General features: G+C 42.0%; 1 protein-coding gene across 4 annotated transcripts in view; it reads right to left on the bottom strand.

Annotated features, from left to right (window-relative positions):
* Nucleotides 1-18,106, bottom strand: part of map4k2 (mitogen-activated protein kinase kinase kinase kinase 2) — a 55,485-nt gene that overhangs the window by 8,464 nt on the left and 28,915 nt on the right. The window contains exons 13-22 of one of the 4 annotated variants that reach the window (XM_019350132.2): nt 17,224-17,302; nt 14,383-14,441; nt 14,241-14,287; nt 10,813-10,851; nt 10,121-10,160; nt 7,163-7,313; nt 1,578-1,747; nt 1,354-1,395; nt 794-878; nt 194-273 (exon numbers count right to left, since the gene is read on the bottom strand). In XM_019350132.2, coding sequence (XP_019205677.1) covers nt 194-273; nt 794-878; nt 1,354-1,395; nt 1,578-1,747; nt 7,163-7,313; nt 10,121-10,160; nt 10,813-10,851; nt 14,241-14,287; nt 14,383-14,441; nt 17,224-17,302 — 792 coding nt within the window. The remainder of the gene's footprint in view (nt 1-193; nt 274-793; nt 879-1,353; nt 1,396-1,577; nt 1,748-7,162; nt 7,314-10,120; nt 10,161-10,812; nt 10,852-14,240; nt 14,288-14,382; nt 14,442-17,223; nt 17,303-18,106) is intronic. The other 3 variants (XM_005463386.4, XM_019350135.2, XM_005463388.4) reach the window with 3 other exon arrangements.

Raw genomic sequence — 18,106 nt, 5'->3', positions numbered from 1 at the left:
TGCCTTTCCTTTGGTGCTTTGCAAATAAGTCGTCTTTCCAATAACTTGACCAGAATGGAGAACAATGAAACGTATTAAAATGTTACCAGTTATACTCATTAAACACAGGACATGTAATAAAGGATTAAGGCAGGTTAAGTGGAGTGGATGGCTGTAAAAGCATTAAACACATGTGAGAGAATTACGAACTTACCTTCTCTAATGTATCTTCATGAAGTTCATTAAGGTTCAGCGTGTAGATGCCTTCTTCTGCCCCAAGAATAAGATACTGATCTAAGTAGGAAAAGTGTTTATATAAAGAAATTTCCATCAGCACCAAACACAGACACCATTACCATCACACCAGGTTCAGAAACAGACACCAGACCTGCTTTCACTTTGGCTGATATCCCCATTAAGAGTGCCTCTTTGTGCTACAATGTCAGACAACAGCACGCACATGACCCATGGTGTGTGCCAGCACCTGGCCACAGTGTCACATCACATTTATTGTGACATATTGAAGGAGTTCAGTGCATGTGTCAAACGTGCACACGTAACTGGTAAGAAAGTGACTTTATTAAAGAGCATCTCTGCACAACAAGACCATCTTTAAAGAGAACACAGCCACATTTAAATCACTTACACTTTTCCTTTCAATAAGAAGTCTCTGTTTCATCGTACCTTGCATAAATGAACTGTCTCCTCACATTAATGTAAACCTGCAATAAACCTGCTGCTGTAAGATTTCTGAGAAAAAGCTCCCATTACTCCATTATGAAGTAAAAATAGAACCATAGACCAAACCACTGACCTCTTGTTTTGGGAAAAATCCAGGTGACGGCGCAGTTGATTTTTAGAGGGCAGCCATTGAAGACTTTAGAGAAGCAGGCTCCCATCTACAGAAGCAGCAGAGCAACTGAATCACGTACGGTCTGGCATGTTTAGACTGACTGAGTTCAGGTATGTTATCTTTCCAACAAAACCAAACTGTATTATGCTTTTATTCAAAGTTGCACAGGTTATTTTGTCTGTGAAGGTTCACAGTCATCCAGGTCATGGTAATCTAAGGAGCTTTGTCTCCCAATAGGGCTTAAAAATCTGGGACTCTCCATCAACTGCTCTTAGAACTGAAGAAGCTTCTCAGATAAGAGATGCAACATCACAACTCTTTGTTTTTCAAGCTCCTTAGATCACAAACCAGTTTGCACATGAGTTACTCTAAAAGTGAGGAAGTAGTGAGAAGGTGCAGAGGTTTGTGGAATCTGCTGGCAGGGCGCAGCCATTAAAACACACTGTTATATGTGAGGAAGCACATCACGTTAGTCATGAGAGCTTTGTTGAAGGGCATAAAATGTTAAACTTCACACTTACATGGACTTGAGGGGTGGGAGGAAGGCCATGACAATCAGCGCTCTAAAATGTCAAAGGTTACAAATAAAAAATGTTATTATTTTTTGTAAATGTCACAAATCAGCATTTTGACTGTTACACGGTGTGTAGTCTGACACCTTTAAAGGATCCGACCATTAGGAAGTTATAAGGTTAGCAAATCACACGGGCTGATATGCCGAGGGAGACGTTTGGCTTCCACTTACATCGTCCTTCGTCTTCCTCCTCAGTGTGCTCCACTCTGGTGATAGTGGAGTCTCTCGTTTGGGTGAGGAAGCAGTAGTCACCAACTCTGCTGTGACAGCGCCCTCCGCTGGCCGACACGTTTCACTGCAGCCCTTTGTGATGTCCTGAGTGGCCGAGCACCTGGCCAAGGCTAAAAAGAGAAAGAGATTTTTGTGGGACTCATTCTGAGCTCGGTCAGCTTAAAGTGGAACTATTACGGACGTTTCCAGTTCTATCTTATTTTACGGCGCCTTGATGTAGACCACTAAAAAAAAAACACCTGTTAGCTCTCGTCTCTTTGAGGTCCTCCTGTCTCCCCTACAGGAGAACAACAGTGCGTTTACTCATCTTATATTTGCGAACGTATTTAATAGTTGGATTCAACGTTTACTTGCATATTGAGGTCAGCATGTTCAGGACGTAGCGCACGCCATTCACTAATTGGAGGATTGATGGTTTGATCCCTGGCTGCTCCACTCTGATTGGGCAAGATACTAAACCCAAAGTTGCTCTCTGATGTGTTCATCAGAGTGTGAATGTTACACAGACAGCACAGGGTAGAGAAAACTGCTTGGATGAATGAGATGAAAGGGGTCCATTTACCATAGCTGAACTTAATTGTACATTTTGGAGGGTTTTAAATGTGAACAGTGTGATGACGTTTCCAGTGTTGGTGTGTAGCAACTACTGACTCTGTGCCCTATCAAACTGTCTGCAATAATAGCAATATTAAAGTTCCACATCACGACATCAGTGATATAGCAAAACCATGCATTTACATTCATTAGTGTACAAAACAACAAGAAAGCACAGTGTGCCAACCTGAAAAAGCAGATACTCTGACAAAGTACAGAGTTTACTAAAATACGTAAGAAAACTGCTCCTGCTAAAGGTGGAAACACCTTTAGCACCTTTAGCTCGAGTACAACCAGATTACGATGGCCCACAAGGAGCAGACACCAGCGGTTTGGAATCTGAGACGTAAACCAAACAAATGACTCAACCAAGCATCACTAGCTGCGCACCATGTGACGGAAAGGCAAACGATGGTGATACGATTACTTTGTGGTAAAGCAGGACTTTAAGATACAACATCCCAGGTAGAAAAAAACCTTTTTATTATGTGATGATATTGTGGAGTTAGAAGGTTGATTTACTTTTTTGTTAAAGTGTTATATGTTATGTTTTGAGTTTTCTTAGGATACTTTCGTCCTTAGATTTGTCTAATTCTGTGTTACTGCTTTGCAGTCTAACTCTGCTGATGCAGCCACATTGTAACAATTCAATTTAATTTGTATATCAACAAATCATCCCAACATTTGCCTCAAGGTGCTTAATAGTGTAAGGTAAAAAACCCTACAATAATACAGATAAAACAGAAAACCCCAACAATCAGATGACCCCCTATGAGCAAGCACTTTGGCAACAGTGGGAAGGAAAAACTCTCTTTTAACAGGAAGAAACCTCCGACAGAACCAGGCTCAGGGAGGGGCGGGGCCATCTGCTGCCACCGGTTGGGGAGAGAGAAGCCAACTTAAAAGGATAAATGTGGCGGCAAATAGTCTATATCCGGCAAAGCTGAGAATAAAACTGGATACCGGAGAGAAAACCTTTGCAACATTAACAGAGGCCGCACCGCCGCTGAAAGAGCTCGGAGTCAGAACAGGGCGTGGAGAAAGAGAGTGCATCGAAGAGGAGCTGAAGGAAGGCTGGAGAAGCAACAGGGAGGCAGCGTTGTCAGCATCAGATCCTCAGGGCCTTATGCAGGAAGAACTCTAAATTAACTAAATTCCAGAGTGACTTGAATATATGTTGATTGATATGTAGAAAGGGACAAAAGAAAGAAGAAATCGAGACAAAGAAGTAAGACGCACACAACATACAATGGATGTTTTGTTTCTGCCAAAACATCGATGTAGATACGTCTCAGATACTAAAATGTCCCATATTAACAAACGATATATTTCATAAAGTCCAGACGGAGGAGACGTTTAGGTTTAATATGAGTGGATTACACTCAACGAGACCTCTTTAACACAGCAGTGTGATACTGGTTACACAGGTCTGTACCCAAAAAACTGCATAGGATTTTTTGACTGTTTCTTATAGATTTTTACTCACTGAAACCGGAAAAATATTTTAAAATTCCATCATGTCAGGTTTTCTTGTACAATTTCCCTTTTTAAACTGAAATCTGGTCTCCTATACTTGAGTCAAAAACCATATCCAATAATGATTTTGTACATTTATTTAATATTTCTAAGCGTGAGACTCAAGAGAAATACAAACAGAAAATGCGAGAAATTGAGGGGTGTCAGTCGGGGGGTTTGGCGGTGGGAGGAGCTCAGATGGTCACGTGCCAACAGGTTTATTTTGTTCATAGTAAAAGGTAAGGACTCACTGGCTGCTATAAGCATGTTTTGACGTGTTTGCTGTGGCATTAGGAGTGAGTATAAACACTCTGCTATCAGATTTGTTCATGCATCTGTATCAGCCACACTCCTGTTTTAGTTCTGTTTTATGGCTCCAAGAGGTTGTGTCATTTCTCCAGACAACTTTGCTTTTATTTGTGCTGAATACACTGTTAAAAGTCAACAAAGGAACATAAGGGATTTTGTGAAGAAAGTTTATTTTGCTTACTTCAAGATAAAACTTTGGGAATGAGACAAACCACAGGCTCCTCACAAGGTGTGCAGAAGATGTGAGGAAGATCCTCGTTTGTGGTTTAAGGGTAAGAAAAACTATGATGTGTTGAGAACAGCAGAACCACACTACTGATTGGTAGATGTAAGAGGCTTTAACACTAAAAATAAATAGAACATATCTTACCCAAACCTTAGTTCAGCTATCCGTCCAGTGCCTCATACCTCAGAAATACCTGTTCCGCACCCAACTTCAAGTTTGGACGAATCTAGCTCAGATTTTTCTGTTGATGAGGGACCGCAAACATTTTCTCAGAGCGAGCTTAATGATCTAGTTTAGGTTTAGGCCTTTCTAAAGATGGAGCCGAATTGACAAGACTCCTGATGCTTTGCAAAAAAACTCTACGTGATGGAGGGAAATGGAGACCATTTTTGGATTCAGCACCCTAAAAAACAGAAAAATTTACCAAAAATATCCCACGCAGCTGAAATTATTATTTATTTTTGCAGACCTGTGTTATTTGTGGAATAAGTATTATCTGAAACAGAACATCATGTACCGCAAAAAGGGACCCCAGACCTGATTAAAGACATCTTCTCTCCCCTTAACTCTGTACGTGTCCTGTTCATATGAAGCCATTTTAGTAGTTTGTTCAGTCCATTCCTTAAAACAACACGAGTTAGATGATGCAGTATTATCCTGCAACCTGTCATAACAGCCAGACGCACCCAGAGCCTTCGTCTTCCAGAAAGATTAATGCTGTCAGGTAACAGACCCCGGACACACAAAGCTGGAGACTTAGAGAGATTAGGATGAAAAAGATCATTCAAAAGGTTAACATGCGTTTTCCACATGCATACAGCATATGAACTAAAGTCCTGGCTTCTTTCTGACATTTCCAGCAGCTGCTGGAATAACTCCTGGATACTCGATGGAGGGTCTGGGTTAGTGTTCAGATTAGATCAAGGTCCAGCTGATGAATTCCTGCCCTAGCCCACGCATCCCACTTGAACGCTTTCTTGCCAATTAATCATTTCTTGTTATACCAGATAGAGGCTCGAGAGGTAAGACAGGGATTAGTGTTGATGTACTGGTGAGCTCTAAACTAAGCCTCTTGTACAAAAGCCTAAACTGGATCTTTAAACGTTGCTGGTCTTCCCCTCTGAGTGAAAAAGGCCTCTAAAGGTCACTAGGCACTAAGCTTTCCTCAATCACCACCTATGATGACTTCCCCTCAGGAGAGTTATTCATCTTAACTAACAGAGAGAGAAAATTGATAATGGTACCAGTCCACCTTGAATAATGGTAACCCGCCACTATCTCTGACAGCATATACGTTGGACTGATTGAAGGACGGCCTTTTGCCTGCCCACATATAACCCTCCACACATGTATTATAAAGCTTTAGCAGGTTATGTGGGACCAATGAGCCTGTTATGTATGGACTACAAAGTTTTAACATCCATCTAAGCCAGAACTCAAAACTATATAAAGAAACTATTGAAACGTGACTAAATGGGATTCATTAACAGCCGTCAAGTTGCCAACAATATAAGGAAAGCTCTAATTTACAAATCACCTTTAATGTTTCTTAGCTTGGATGCTGAGAAAGGATTCGAGCGAGTGGGCTGGGTATTCCTGGAACAAACACTGATAACAATGGGATTTGGAGAAACATTTGCTACATGGATCAACACTCTCTATATAAAGATCCTAGGAGGTCAAAGGTCACAGTTAACGAATGCTACTCTGATTTCTTCAAAATAGAAAGGAGCATGAGGCAGGGGGATTCTTTATCACTCATCCTCTTTGCGATAAGTATAGAAGCCCTGGCCGAAGCCATACGCTGTAATAAACAAATCCAAAGAACAGAGGAGGAAGGAGGAATAACCAACTTCTTTCTATTCCAACACTTATGAAATCTACATATGTATGGTTCAGTCTCAGGATACAATGAATCAGAGGCAATGATGATATCTGGGGACTGGCCTATGCAAATGAATGAACGGGTTTCCTTCTGCTGGCCCAGACAAGGATTTAGGTATCTGGGAATTACACTCACAGCAAAATCCAAGCAATTATTTGAAGCCAATTACAATAAGCTCATTAGACAAATAAACAAAGATATAACACGATGGGATATTCTGCCCCTCTCTTTATTTAGAAGACTTGAAAGCTTGGAAACGATGGAGTCTCCAGCACAGTCTCCAGATTTAAACCCCATGTAACTGGTTTGGGATGAGCTGGTTTGGGAAAGCAAAGCAACCTACAAGGTCCACATTTATGGGACCTTCTGCAGCAGACATGGGAGAATATTTGATTTCTATTGTAGAAAGAATGCCACGGCTGTGTTCAGCTGTTATATCTGCCAAAGGGGGCGACTGATGAGTCAAAGTTTAGAACACATTTTGGTCTATTACTTTATTCCATGATTTCTTTTTTTAAGTCCAGTTGCTTATTTGTACTATGCTTTCATTTCAGAGTGTAATCAGACATTAAACTGCATAATTTTCAATGACAAACTGGAAGAACTGGGGTGTTCTCAAACTTTTGACTGGTAGTTTATGTCATTGATTGTGACCGTTCTGGAATCATTGACTGGATACTTTAACTACAGAGAGCTCTTTTACTTCGACATGTTGTATGACGTTCAACAACTGCACGGTGAAAAGTTAATATAGCAGTTAGTATAACTTTCCCCTCTGAAGGAGCTTTATTTAAAGCTGCGGACGTTTACAGAAGCCTAACAAGACGCACTACCCAGTATATAAAGACATCACCGGGATCACATATGTTTACCTCACTGTCTGAAATAGTCTGATACAAACATCTGAAACTGCAACATTATATGGGACAGAACAGAAGTTAGAAGAAAAAGTGTCTGTTTAAAGGCATAGCTGAGGTCTAATGTTGTGATGAGTACCTGTGGTGGAGTCAGCCGTGACAGCGCTGTCTGGGCCCAGTGTACAGGTCGGTCTCGGTGTAAGATCTTTGTCCTCTGTGTTGGGAGTCAATGAGCTGAAGGCTGGCAGTGAGGCTGTAGACGGACTGAACACACTGCTCTTTCTGCCTCCCTGAGAAACACCATCAAACATGTTACTAACTACAAATACACATTACTGTATGTGACAAGGCTGATGTGCTTGGGAATGTTGCTCCCAGGGTTTTATACTGAACACATTTCTGCATGTTCATCAGATGGAATAATGCCTCTGTTGCCAATAATTACAACCAAAACAAAAAGGTCTGTAATGAGTAATGGTGTTTCCCCCCTTCTCAATTGGCATTAGAGGTTGTTCCCAGGACCTTAGCTGTCAAGGGCATTTTACCGCTGCTAAAACTGGACCAGACGATAAGTGATTAAAAACCCTATGAGAGGTGCAGCCAATGCTAGGGAGGAGGGGGTAGTCAAGCCAAAGGGTTCAGTGGCAAGTGGATTGGGCAGTTGTCAACTCCTGGGGGGTGGGGAGGGGGTGGATATTTGGAGCCATCCTAGTTGATACAGCTGAGAAGGTGCCTCTGGATTGGGAGATTAGGGCACCCTAGGGTATGTTCAAAATTCAGGGGCCTCTGAGTCCCTAGCCTCCCTGTGAAGGTCTGTGCTAGGGTACTGGACTGGATCCTGCTGGACTGGAACTGAATTGAACCGTTGCTAGACAAGCAACAATACATTTGGACTCACACGTGGTTTGATCACTGAGAGACATTCCCAAGCATTTACAGATTCAGTACATGGGAGTAGGTTTAGTTGGTTGAGGGGGTAAGTAGCTGGCTAAGTAAGCCTTCTTTACTCTTTATCTCCTTTACATCTACGGCCAATTTAGAACTGCCAGTTAATCTAACGTGCATGTCTTTATGTTGGGAGGAAGCCAGTTACCCCAAGAGGCAGGAGGAGAGCGCACCAGTGCCACACAGAAAGACCCCAGGTGGGGTCTGAACAAGCATTACCCACTGTAAAACTACGCCACCTAGAGGCTGGTTGGAACAAATAACCTGCTTCTGTATGACTGTACTGAGGCAAACGTAGAATTTGAGGAAGGCTAATTTAATTTTAAAGTTAGTAGAACACACAGGCAGAAACTGATGGAAAGTCATATTTAAAGTTTACACTGTTTAGTTTAAATCGCACAATTTTCACCTTCCATTAAAACATTTATGCTACTTTGCATTTAGAGCATTTTTTGTAATCTTTAGGTGAACACATAGATAATCTAGTATAGAAGAGTAGAACCTGCATATACTATATTGCCAAAAGTATTTGCTCATCTGCCTTCACACACATATCGACTTCAGTGACATCCCATTTTTCATTCATTGAGTTTAATGTGATGTCAGCAGCTGAAACAGCTTCAATTATTCTGGGAAGTCTTTCCTCAGAGTTTAGGAGTGTTTGGGGGAAATTTTGACCGTTCTTCCATAAACACATCTGTGAGATCAGACCTGATGTTTGACGAGAAGGCCTGGCTTCTCTGCTCTCTGGGGTTGAGGCCAGGACGAGTTCATCCATGTCTTTTTGGACGTTGCTTTGTGCACTGGGGCTCAGTCATGTTCAGAGGTGGGAAGTAACGAAGTAGGAATACTTTGTTTAGGTAGAATTTTCAGGTATTTGTACTTGAGTAGTTTTTTTCCTGGTTTTTTAGTTTTACTCCCGACATTTTTACAGCGACAACTGATTTTAGGGTTCCCCCACCTGCTGAATCCTACTTTAACCCCTGACTGTGCTCGTTTTCCTGTTCACAGACAGTCACACTCTCTAATGTAGGCATAAGAAAATCAAGATTTTTTTATGGTCCTTCTTTTTCCTTCTAATCAGGAGCACTATTTGAATTAAAAATTAGACTAAAGTTAGTATTCCCATCTTAGAATATCATTGTATTATTAAATTAATATAGCACAAGGCTCTTAGCTTTGCACAAGAATAGCTGTTAGAAACAGAAACATCCTCCAAACAGGTACTTTTTACTTGTACTTGAGTAAATAAGCTGCACCAGTACTTGAACTTTTACTGAAGTATTTTTAACACTATCTGTACTTCTACTCAAGCACAGAATGTCTGTACTTTTGCCACGTCTGCTCATGCTGGAACAGGACGCCGTCATGCTCAAACCTCCCACAATGGTGGCAGCATGAAATGTCTCGGTATGCCAAAGCATTAAGAGTTCCTTTCACTGGAATCTCAGGGCCAAGCCCGGCTACGGGGCTGAAAAACAACCCCACACCACAATGCCGTCCTCCATCCAACGTTACACTCGTCACAGTCAGTCAGTTGAGTACCGTTCTCCTGTTAACCGCCAAAACAGCACTGCTCCATTGGATTGCCATCAGAGAATCATGATTTGTCACTCCAGAGGAAACTTCACGACTGGCAGTGTTGCACAGGTGTAAATATTAAATGGACTGGTTCTTATATAGCACTTTTCTACCTGAGTACTCAAAGCGCTGTATATAACACGCCACATTTACCCATTCACAAGCACTTGTGCTTTCTATCTAACATTGAGGCGGCTTAAGGCAATCGTTGTTGTGATTTGGTGCTTTATAAATAGAACTGAATTGAATTCACACTCCAATGGATGGGAGAGTAACTTGTCTTGCCCAAGGAGATTTGGCATGAAGACCAGACCCTCATCTTATTACGGCACCACACTGGCATTCACTGAGATCCTGAGAGTGATCCATCCTTTCACAGATGTTGGTAGAAGCACAACTAGGTGCTTGATTCTATACAAGTGATTGGAACAGCTGAATTTAATGATCTGGACAGGTGAGTGAATACCTTTGGCAATATATAAACTAGTATATAAAAGTTGAAGATACACACAGACAGTATATATGAACTACTAACTGCGACAGAGATTTTGTTTATGGTAGAATGATTCACACTCACATCAGCACATGGCGCTCTTTTGATGGTTAAACTCCTGAAAGACAAAGGAGCAATAATGGTCATGCTCTAAAAGGCTAAGACGTCTTATAATGAAATCCATATCAAGCATAACGGAAACAAGCCGGACATAAAGGCAGGTGCTGGAGATGCTGAGGGTTGGCTAAGAGCAGGACATGAACAAAAATCTGAAGGAAACATTACAACAAAGCAAGCAAACACCAGACTTTCACTGACGCGGTGCTGGTGTGGAAACATTTTAGAACCAAACATTATGTAGGTAACGTGCGGTTCCCTGTTAAACCCAATGACATCATGGTTCTGGAAGAAAAGAAGAAAGGAAAAACCCGCACTGTCTGAAATCTAGCACTAGTCAGTTTTCCACATAATGTGAGGGAATCAGCACAAGCACCACATCAGTGACAAGTAACACAAACCCAAAGAAGTTAACAAAACAAAACAAAACATGTACATTTGTGCTAAATCAAAAGTTGTCCCAAACTCCAGTTCATGGAGGTTGGGATTAGATAAGATTGAACACAAACCTGTTGATTAAACCCAACATACAGGCAATGGTTGATTTTCACATCAAGAATAATTCCATGGCAAGCAGCTTATTTCAGGTGAATTCAGGTGGGATGGGGAGACATTGGTGTTAGGAAAGGCTAGAGTTAATGGACGTGGCCTACCTCAGCTCGAGAGCTTGCTCCACACATTCCAACAGGCTCCTGCAACAGGAAGACCTGGTGTTTATCTGACTACAGGCCTGAATGGCCCAAGAAGGAATTAACCCAAGGTCCACTTACATCACCTTTTATGGCTTAGAGCACTCGTTTTTGTGCCAAGGGTTATTTCCAGTTTATCTACCATCAAACACAACTCACCCAGTTATATGCTTGAAGAGTTGCAGCAGGGATTATATACAGTTGTGGTCAAACGTTTACACGCGCCCATCTCTGCATGAATGCCTTTTAATGGACTTTTAATGATTTCTTTTCTTTAATGACTTAAAAAAACAAAAAACAAGATTTGGGCGTACAAGTTTGAATCTTTGGATTTTCGCAGATCCACACAGAGTCTGAGTTTATACACTACCAGGCAAAAGTTTGGACACATCTTCTCATCTGATGTTTTTCCTTTATTTTTACGACTTTCTACATTAAAGCAAGATATATGAAATTATGTTGCAAAGAAAAAATTGATAAAAAATTCTAAATACGTCTTATATTTTAGATTTCTGAAAGTAGCCACCCTGCTTTGTTGACAGTGCTGCAAACACTTGGCTTTCTCTCAATGAGCTTCATGATGTGGCCGCCTGAAACAAAGTGGTCTTGATGCATGCTCAATCATCCGGGTAAGGAAATCCCCAAAGTTTGATTCTGTTCATCTGGATGTTTTCAGTGGGAGAAACGTTTCGTCATCATCTTCAGTCTCAGCTGACTGCAGATTTCCCCAAACGTATAAACAGGACATTTGCACAATGACTGAAACCAGCAGCACTGAAGGAACAATGGGCTGGGAGGTCAGTTCCTTGATCAACAACCACTGATCAAAGACCATGAGTACCATTCACAGAGAGCCTGTGACCTGTGGTATGAGGTCTGGTCAGTAGCATTGTGTTGTTCTAACTGCTTCAAACAGTCTATCACCCTCTTCCTGTAGCCACTTCCTGGGTCTCGCTTCAGGGGCTTGTAAGTATTTTCGTCACTGAGCAGTGACAAAAATTTTCTCATGGTAGTCTTTCTGGTTTAGCAGAGCTATGCACCTACCCTTGTCTGCCAGAAGGATGACAATGTTGTTGTCATTACTAAGTGATGTGAGTGCCTTCCTCTCCTCCACGCTGATGTTGGATGCTGGTGGCTGAAACCAGTTCCTCTCCACGTCTGCAATGTTGTTGTTTCGAATTGCTGTTTCTGTGGCTGTGATCAGTTCCACTAGCGGGATTTGTTTCAGCATCACAGCAAAATTCAACCCTTCAAGGAATCTTCAAGCAAGAAGCTTCAAAATCAACACAAGCTTGAGGGAATTTGCAGCTGCACACATGAACAAGCCAAACGCCTTCTAGAGAAAGGTAGTTTGGTATGTTTGGAGGAGTAAAGTTGAGTCTTTCAAACCCGAGAATACTGTCAAGCGTAGTGGTGGTACCATCATGCTTTGGGGCTGTTTTGCTGCCAGTGCTAATGGTCTGCTACACAAAGCGGATGGAATAATGAACGAGGTAGACTATCCCCAAATTCTTCTACTTCACATCAAATCAACAGCAAGATGGTTGAAAATTAAAGACAGCAGGACAATGATCCCAAACACACATCAAAACTGGTTTTAGAATTAAAACAAACACAAGTTTATGAAATCACCTTTCCAAAGCTCTGACCTCAACCGAGGTCGGGTCCGCAACAGGAAACCAATCAATTTATCAATTTTTCCAAGAACAGTGGTTAGATAGAATTACACCAGAAGCTTGTTGATGGCGACCAAACGTGTCCAGTCACAACTTGTTAAGGAATATTTAAACAAAACTGTGTATGCAGCCAGCATATATACTTTGACTCTATGTGGATTAGTGAAAATCAAAAATTAATCCAAGTTTGTTTGTTTTTTAAGTCATTAAAGATGTTGTTGTGTTGTGTTGTACAATCTTTCAAAAGAACAAAGAAATCATTAAAAGCCCAAAGTGGACGTAAACGTCTGATCACAACTGTAAATGACTCCTATGTGCACATGTCAGCATTTTAAAAACCAATAAATTATGAAAAAGAAATTAAATAGATTATGCAACCATCTTTTTTTCATAAATATACATTTATTGGCCACTTTATTAGGTACACTCGTGGGTACACTCAATTTTCACCGGTCGTTGCTCATTAATTCAAACATCTGTTGGACTTGAAGTTCAAACTGAGCATCAGGAAGAGAAGTGACGTGTGAAACGAGTGCACCCATTTTTAGCTGCTTCAGCAGGATAACTGTCTTATAAATGACAGCGAGTTCACTGTGCTCCACTATCAAAGGTCTCAGTGCAATCATGGATGTGCAGCAGCAGTCCATGTAATGCTATCATGTCAGTATGAACCAAAGTCTCCGAGGAATGTTTTCAGCACCTTGTTGAATCTTTGGCATGAAGTCCAACACAGTACTACCAACGTGTACGTGATAAAGGGCCAATAGTATATTCTCCATTATTTTAACTGGCACCTGGAAGTATCCAGACATACGTAGCATTACTTCATTCCCACAATCTGTGAATAAACGCACAGTTAGATTGGATCAGCTGGAGGGCAGAGGCACAAACTAACTAAACAGAGTCTGCAGCTGATTTGTGTTTTGTTTGTTTGTTGGTGTAAATCGATTCATCCACTCTTACTGCAAAGAGTTAAATTTTTTAAAGTTATGCAGTTAGAATAAATCATACTAAATTTCTTTTTGTTTATTTGTTTTTACTACAGGTTACTCCTCATTACTCTGGGAGGATACTCCCAGATGTTCTCTTGGTAATTTTGGCCGTGGCTGAACCTGCAGGGATACTGTTTTCATACTGTATGGATACGCTGGCATTCTGACCACATAGGAACCACATGTATACTTTTATGAGTTTCCATTTATGGTGCTGCATCCTGGAAAAAATACCGACATGATTCCAGCTTTTACTTCTGTGAATTTGCTCCTTTTCTTTTTATGTAGAAAAATGTAGAGGTTTGGGCTGAACAAAGCAAACACCTGCTAAACAATTCATGCTTCATATCAAAGTTTTTTAAAAATTGCAATTCTGAAGTTTTGAAAGTTATACATGCTGCCCATCAGCTGCAAAAGATTTTGTAAAAAACCAAAAACAACCAAACAAAAACATAAAAATCCAGTCAAGTTAGCCTAGCTCAGTCTACAAATGACTGATTTGGCTACCACATGATCTTTTCCCATTCTTAATAGGATCATCAGCACCTGACAGAGTAACAATCAACCACAGCAGAACACAACTTCCACCCAGCTGATCCAATCTAGCAACTTTTTAAATGCATCTTGTTGTATTACAGTGTGCAGTGTGCCAATGTGACACCTCAACAGCAAAAAACAACGATATTTCATAAGAAACTGAAGAAAGATGATACAAAGGTCTTACGGTGAGGTTCCTTCATCTCCAGACAGACTCCAGTCATCATAACAGGCCTGCAGAAAGAAAAACCCAAACACAACCTTTGGTCAAATCCATGTGCTGTCATGGACTGTATGCCATCAGTATACCTGCAGGAAACATGCATTACCAAGTCAGGATAAGGCTCTGTCACTTTCCTCAGTGGAGGCCCAAACTTCACCTGGTCAACTGCAAAAAGAACACAACACTGGGCTTAGCACGCTAACAACAGCAGACCAACACATTTACACACAATCCTGGTACTTTCACAGTGTTTACACTGCACCGATCCCCATCAGTGTGCACTCTGGAGACCATCTGTGACATCAGCAGTGAACAAGGGCTGAGTGCAGTCTGCAGCCCTGACCCCACATCAGCTGAGCACAGATATCAGAGAATAACTACATTTTTACTCGATGACAAAGTGTCAATGAGAAGAGACGTCTGAGAACAACACCATAAACAAAGTACCATCAAAAACATCTGGAAGAGTCATAAGGTTTATAAGCTGATAAATCGTAGTTACTGGTTTTAAATGGGAGACAAGATAACAGCTAGTTTAGAAGCTCCCACAGTAAAGCTTTTAAAAATGACATTAGATGGCTTATTCTTCCTGTAGTATATCAGAGTATGACATTTGACATTAATGTTAAAGCCTGGAACACGCCTGTGTGTGGGGAGTGAAAGCTGACATGCATCACAGTACCGCTGGAAGAAGACACGCCTCCTTCAATTCAATAGAAGTATTTGTATTACCAAGTATGTGTGAGTCTTTATGCTCAGTCAAAGTGACATTTTTGATTGCAGGTCAGGTAAAGTAAAATATCGAATGAACATACATATGCTTGCTCTGTGATTACAGAATGTATCAAATGTACACTGATATTGAGTCAGGGCCCAAACAGGGATGGAGCCGGGTGCAAAAAACATTATCACCAGCCAAAGAAATTCAAAAATTAAACATCAAATTCAAAAATAGTAAAAATCACACTGAAATTATGATAAGAAATAGAAATGCGAGGTACAAAGAAAAGGGCAGTGGACTGAAGACAGAATGTTTTCACTGATGGTATTCAGTCAGTTTTAGGGTGTTTGCAATTTAAACTAAAAGTCCAAGATGATAGGAATACCAACAGCCAAGCCAACAGGTCAAAACATCAAGTAATGGCACGATATGCATAAAATCTCACCACTAGGTGTCATTAGATTGCAGTTAACTGAAATCTGTCTTTTTACATCTCCCAATTCAAGTGGAGAATCTCAGCTACTACTGCTGTACATGTGGTACGCAGTACTGTGATGACACCGATGTCTCATTACTGTACAGGATGGAACAAGTTGAAAACACTGGTTTCCATAGTAATCAGATAGTTAGTTAGCAGCGCTTTCTTTTAATATCCTTTTAAGCTAGTCATTAGTTTGTTTGTAAAGAAATTATAAATTGCACACATTTGGCAGTGTGCAAGGTCTGCGACTAGGATCTGCAGAACAGCTTTTATTAGCATCTTGCCTCAGTTTCTCTAATGACTTCACTGTGATGTGAAAGGAGGAAGCACAGCGATCACGTGATCATTTCGCTTTGAAGCAGAAGATGAGGAAATGACTCAACCAGAAAGCAGAAGCTGCTGATACGTTTCGGCTCAGTTACTTCATAAGGTGTTGCTGAACGCCTGCAAGTGAATTAGAATAAGAAGTCCAAAGTTTTTTCTGTTTAAAATAAGATCAAAGGAGAGGTCTAGAAAAATGCTCTCAACATTTCAAAAGTTCATCTTCTGACTCAAAGTGAATACTTTGGAAACAATTTTTCCACATACCTAACGGTCATGGTTAGTCATGTTACTGCATGAAGATCATCGTGCAGAAACATGCAGCAGAACACCAACACCTTACTGTTGCAGAGCAGGGCTTGGTGAAGGCTAATTACTGCATTACTGTATTTTCAACTCATTATTTGTATTGAGTTATGTAGCAGATTTCTCCAAGCTCAGCAAAGGACGGCAGCAACAAGAAGAGGATGAACAAAGTCGAGAAAATTGGTTTTCAGTTGTTACACTTTCTCTTAAAGTCCTTTCAGGCTCGTCAGTTGTAAATACATTAGAAACTGCACGCTTATCGACACAACTTACATTCAAATATGCAAAAGCCGGAGGGACACAGTGTAGCAGTAAGACTGAATGACCTTCCTATACTTCCCCAGACTCATGTACATGAACTAGCTGTACTAAATAAAACAGTAATCTTGTTTCTGATACTATTTAATCAATACTAAAAGCACAGAGGTGTAATACACAGACCATTCCACTAACAATATACATTGTATCAGTGTTGACAATGGCATATACAGTATATGATACATTGTAGCAGCAGTGTAAGCCTCTAAAACCATACTGGTCAAAGGGCAGTGCAGGTGTCTGTGGCTTACGGGGCTGCATCTAGCACACTAGACTACACTAGTAAGGGAAGTTGAGGTCAACACCAGACTGATTTATGATTTGGTGTGTGAACACAGTCTGTCACACCAGGAACACAAGCAGCCCTTTGGCATCTGAGCAGTATGAAGTCAGACAACAGGCATGTTCCCAGCGCCATCCTCTGACGAGGCCTCCGTCCCACACATGTGGATGGTTACAGAGCGAGAGCGGCCGTCAGCACGCTCACTGAGGGGCTTTTGTTTCTATTCATATTCTACAAGCTGCTTCGCTGAATACAATGAGACAATGAAACCACTCTCCCAGTACAACCAACATAGGCTATATGTACACACATGTACACACAGGCACACATTCAGCCATCGAGTGCACTGCACACTGTAGTACATCACAGACAAGCTGCACAGTTTTTATTTCCTTTGCTTCCATTCTAGCACAAAGCCGGTGACCTCACTGTAATGACGAGACGCCAGGAATCTCATCCTGCTATATGTAAGGAACCACCCACTGTGTGCCGTGTGTGTGGAAGGGGTGGGACTCACATTGTTGTTCAGACAGGGTCCTTTCCACAGACAGGTGTTTCCCTGCTGACTGGATCTTGTCAGGACCCATTACCCCAACCTGTCAAGACAGCAGAAACCGTACAGACACAAATCACTGTGGAAACAAGTCAATCCCAGCATTTTTGTAAGTTCACCTCTGTACATCATCACAGTGGAATCAAACAATCAAGATGTGATTAAAGTGCAGATTTTCGTGCACTGTCCAATTGGCCTCCCTGCTGCTGCGGAGCCTGGGGCGGTCTGCTTGCCTCCACCCCGGGGGAAAGGGTCACATCTCTTGGGTCTGGGTGCCGTTTCCCCCTCTGGGGGCGAGGGTACCTGGACCCGGGGCATAGAGTATGTTTGGGGAGTATGATTGTGTGTACATGTCTATGTATGTCTGTCCCTACGTTGGGTGAGTGCTGAGTGTTTGTATATGTGTGCATGAGGGTGGGAAAGCATGTTTATGTCTGTGTGTGCCTGTTTGTCTGTGTCTATATGTCAGGTCGGGTCTTAGACTCCACCTCCCTGGGTACTCCCAGGCCCTCCAAGTGTGGAGGCCTATCTCCCCTCACCACACTCCCTGCTGGTAGCTGATGCCCTCAGGGGTTGGTGCATTGGTGGTTCTTGGTGTCCGGGGCTGGGCGCTCAGGTATGCACCGGCTCACTCCCGGTGGCTACTTGGCGGGGCCTGGTGCCTGTCGCTCGGTCAGGCCTCTTCCGGGGCAAAGGGGGCCCTCGGGCCTCCGGCCTCGGGGCCTGCAACTCGGTTCACTCTGGCACAGCTGGCTGCCGGCAGAGCCGGCGGGCACGCCGGTGCAGCCCCTCTGGCTTCTGCTCTGTGGCTACTGGGTGACCCCCTCGTCTGGGGATCTCCTCAGCC

This window comes from Oreochromis niloticus, linkage group LG3 (assembly GCF_001858045.2).
Source record: "Oreochromis niloticus isolate F11D_XX linkage group LG3, O_niloticus_UMD_NMBU, whole genome shotgun sequence".
Taxonomy (NCBI): domain Eukaryota; kingdom Metazoa; phylum Chordata; class Actinopteri; order Cichliformes; family Cichlidae; genus Oreochromis; species Oreochromis niloticus.
Note: the sequence above shows the minus strand (reverse complement) of the source record. Positions and strands in the feature narration are given on the sequence as shown.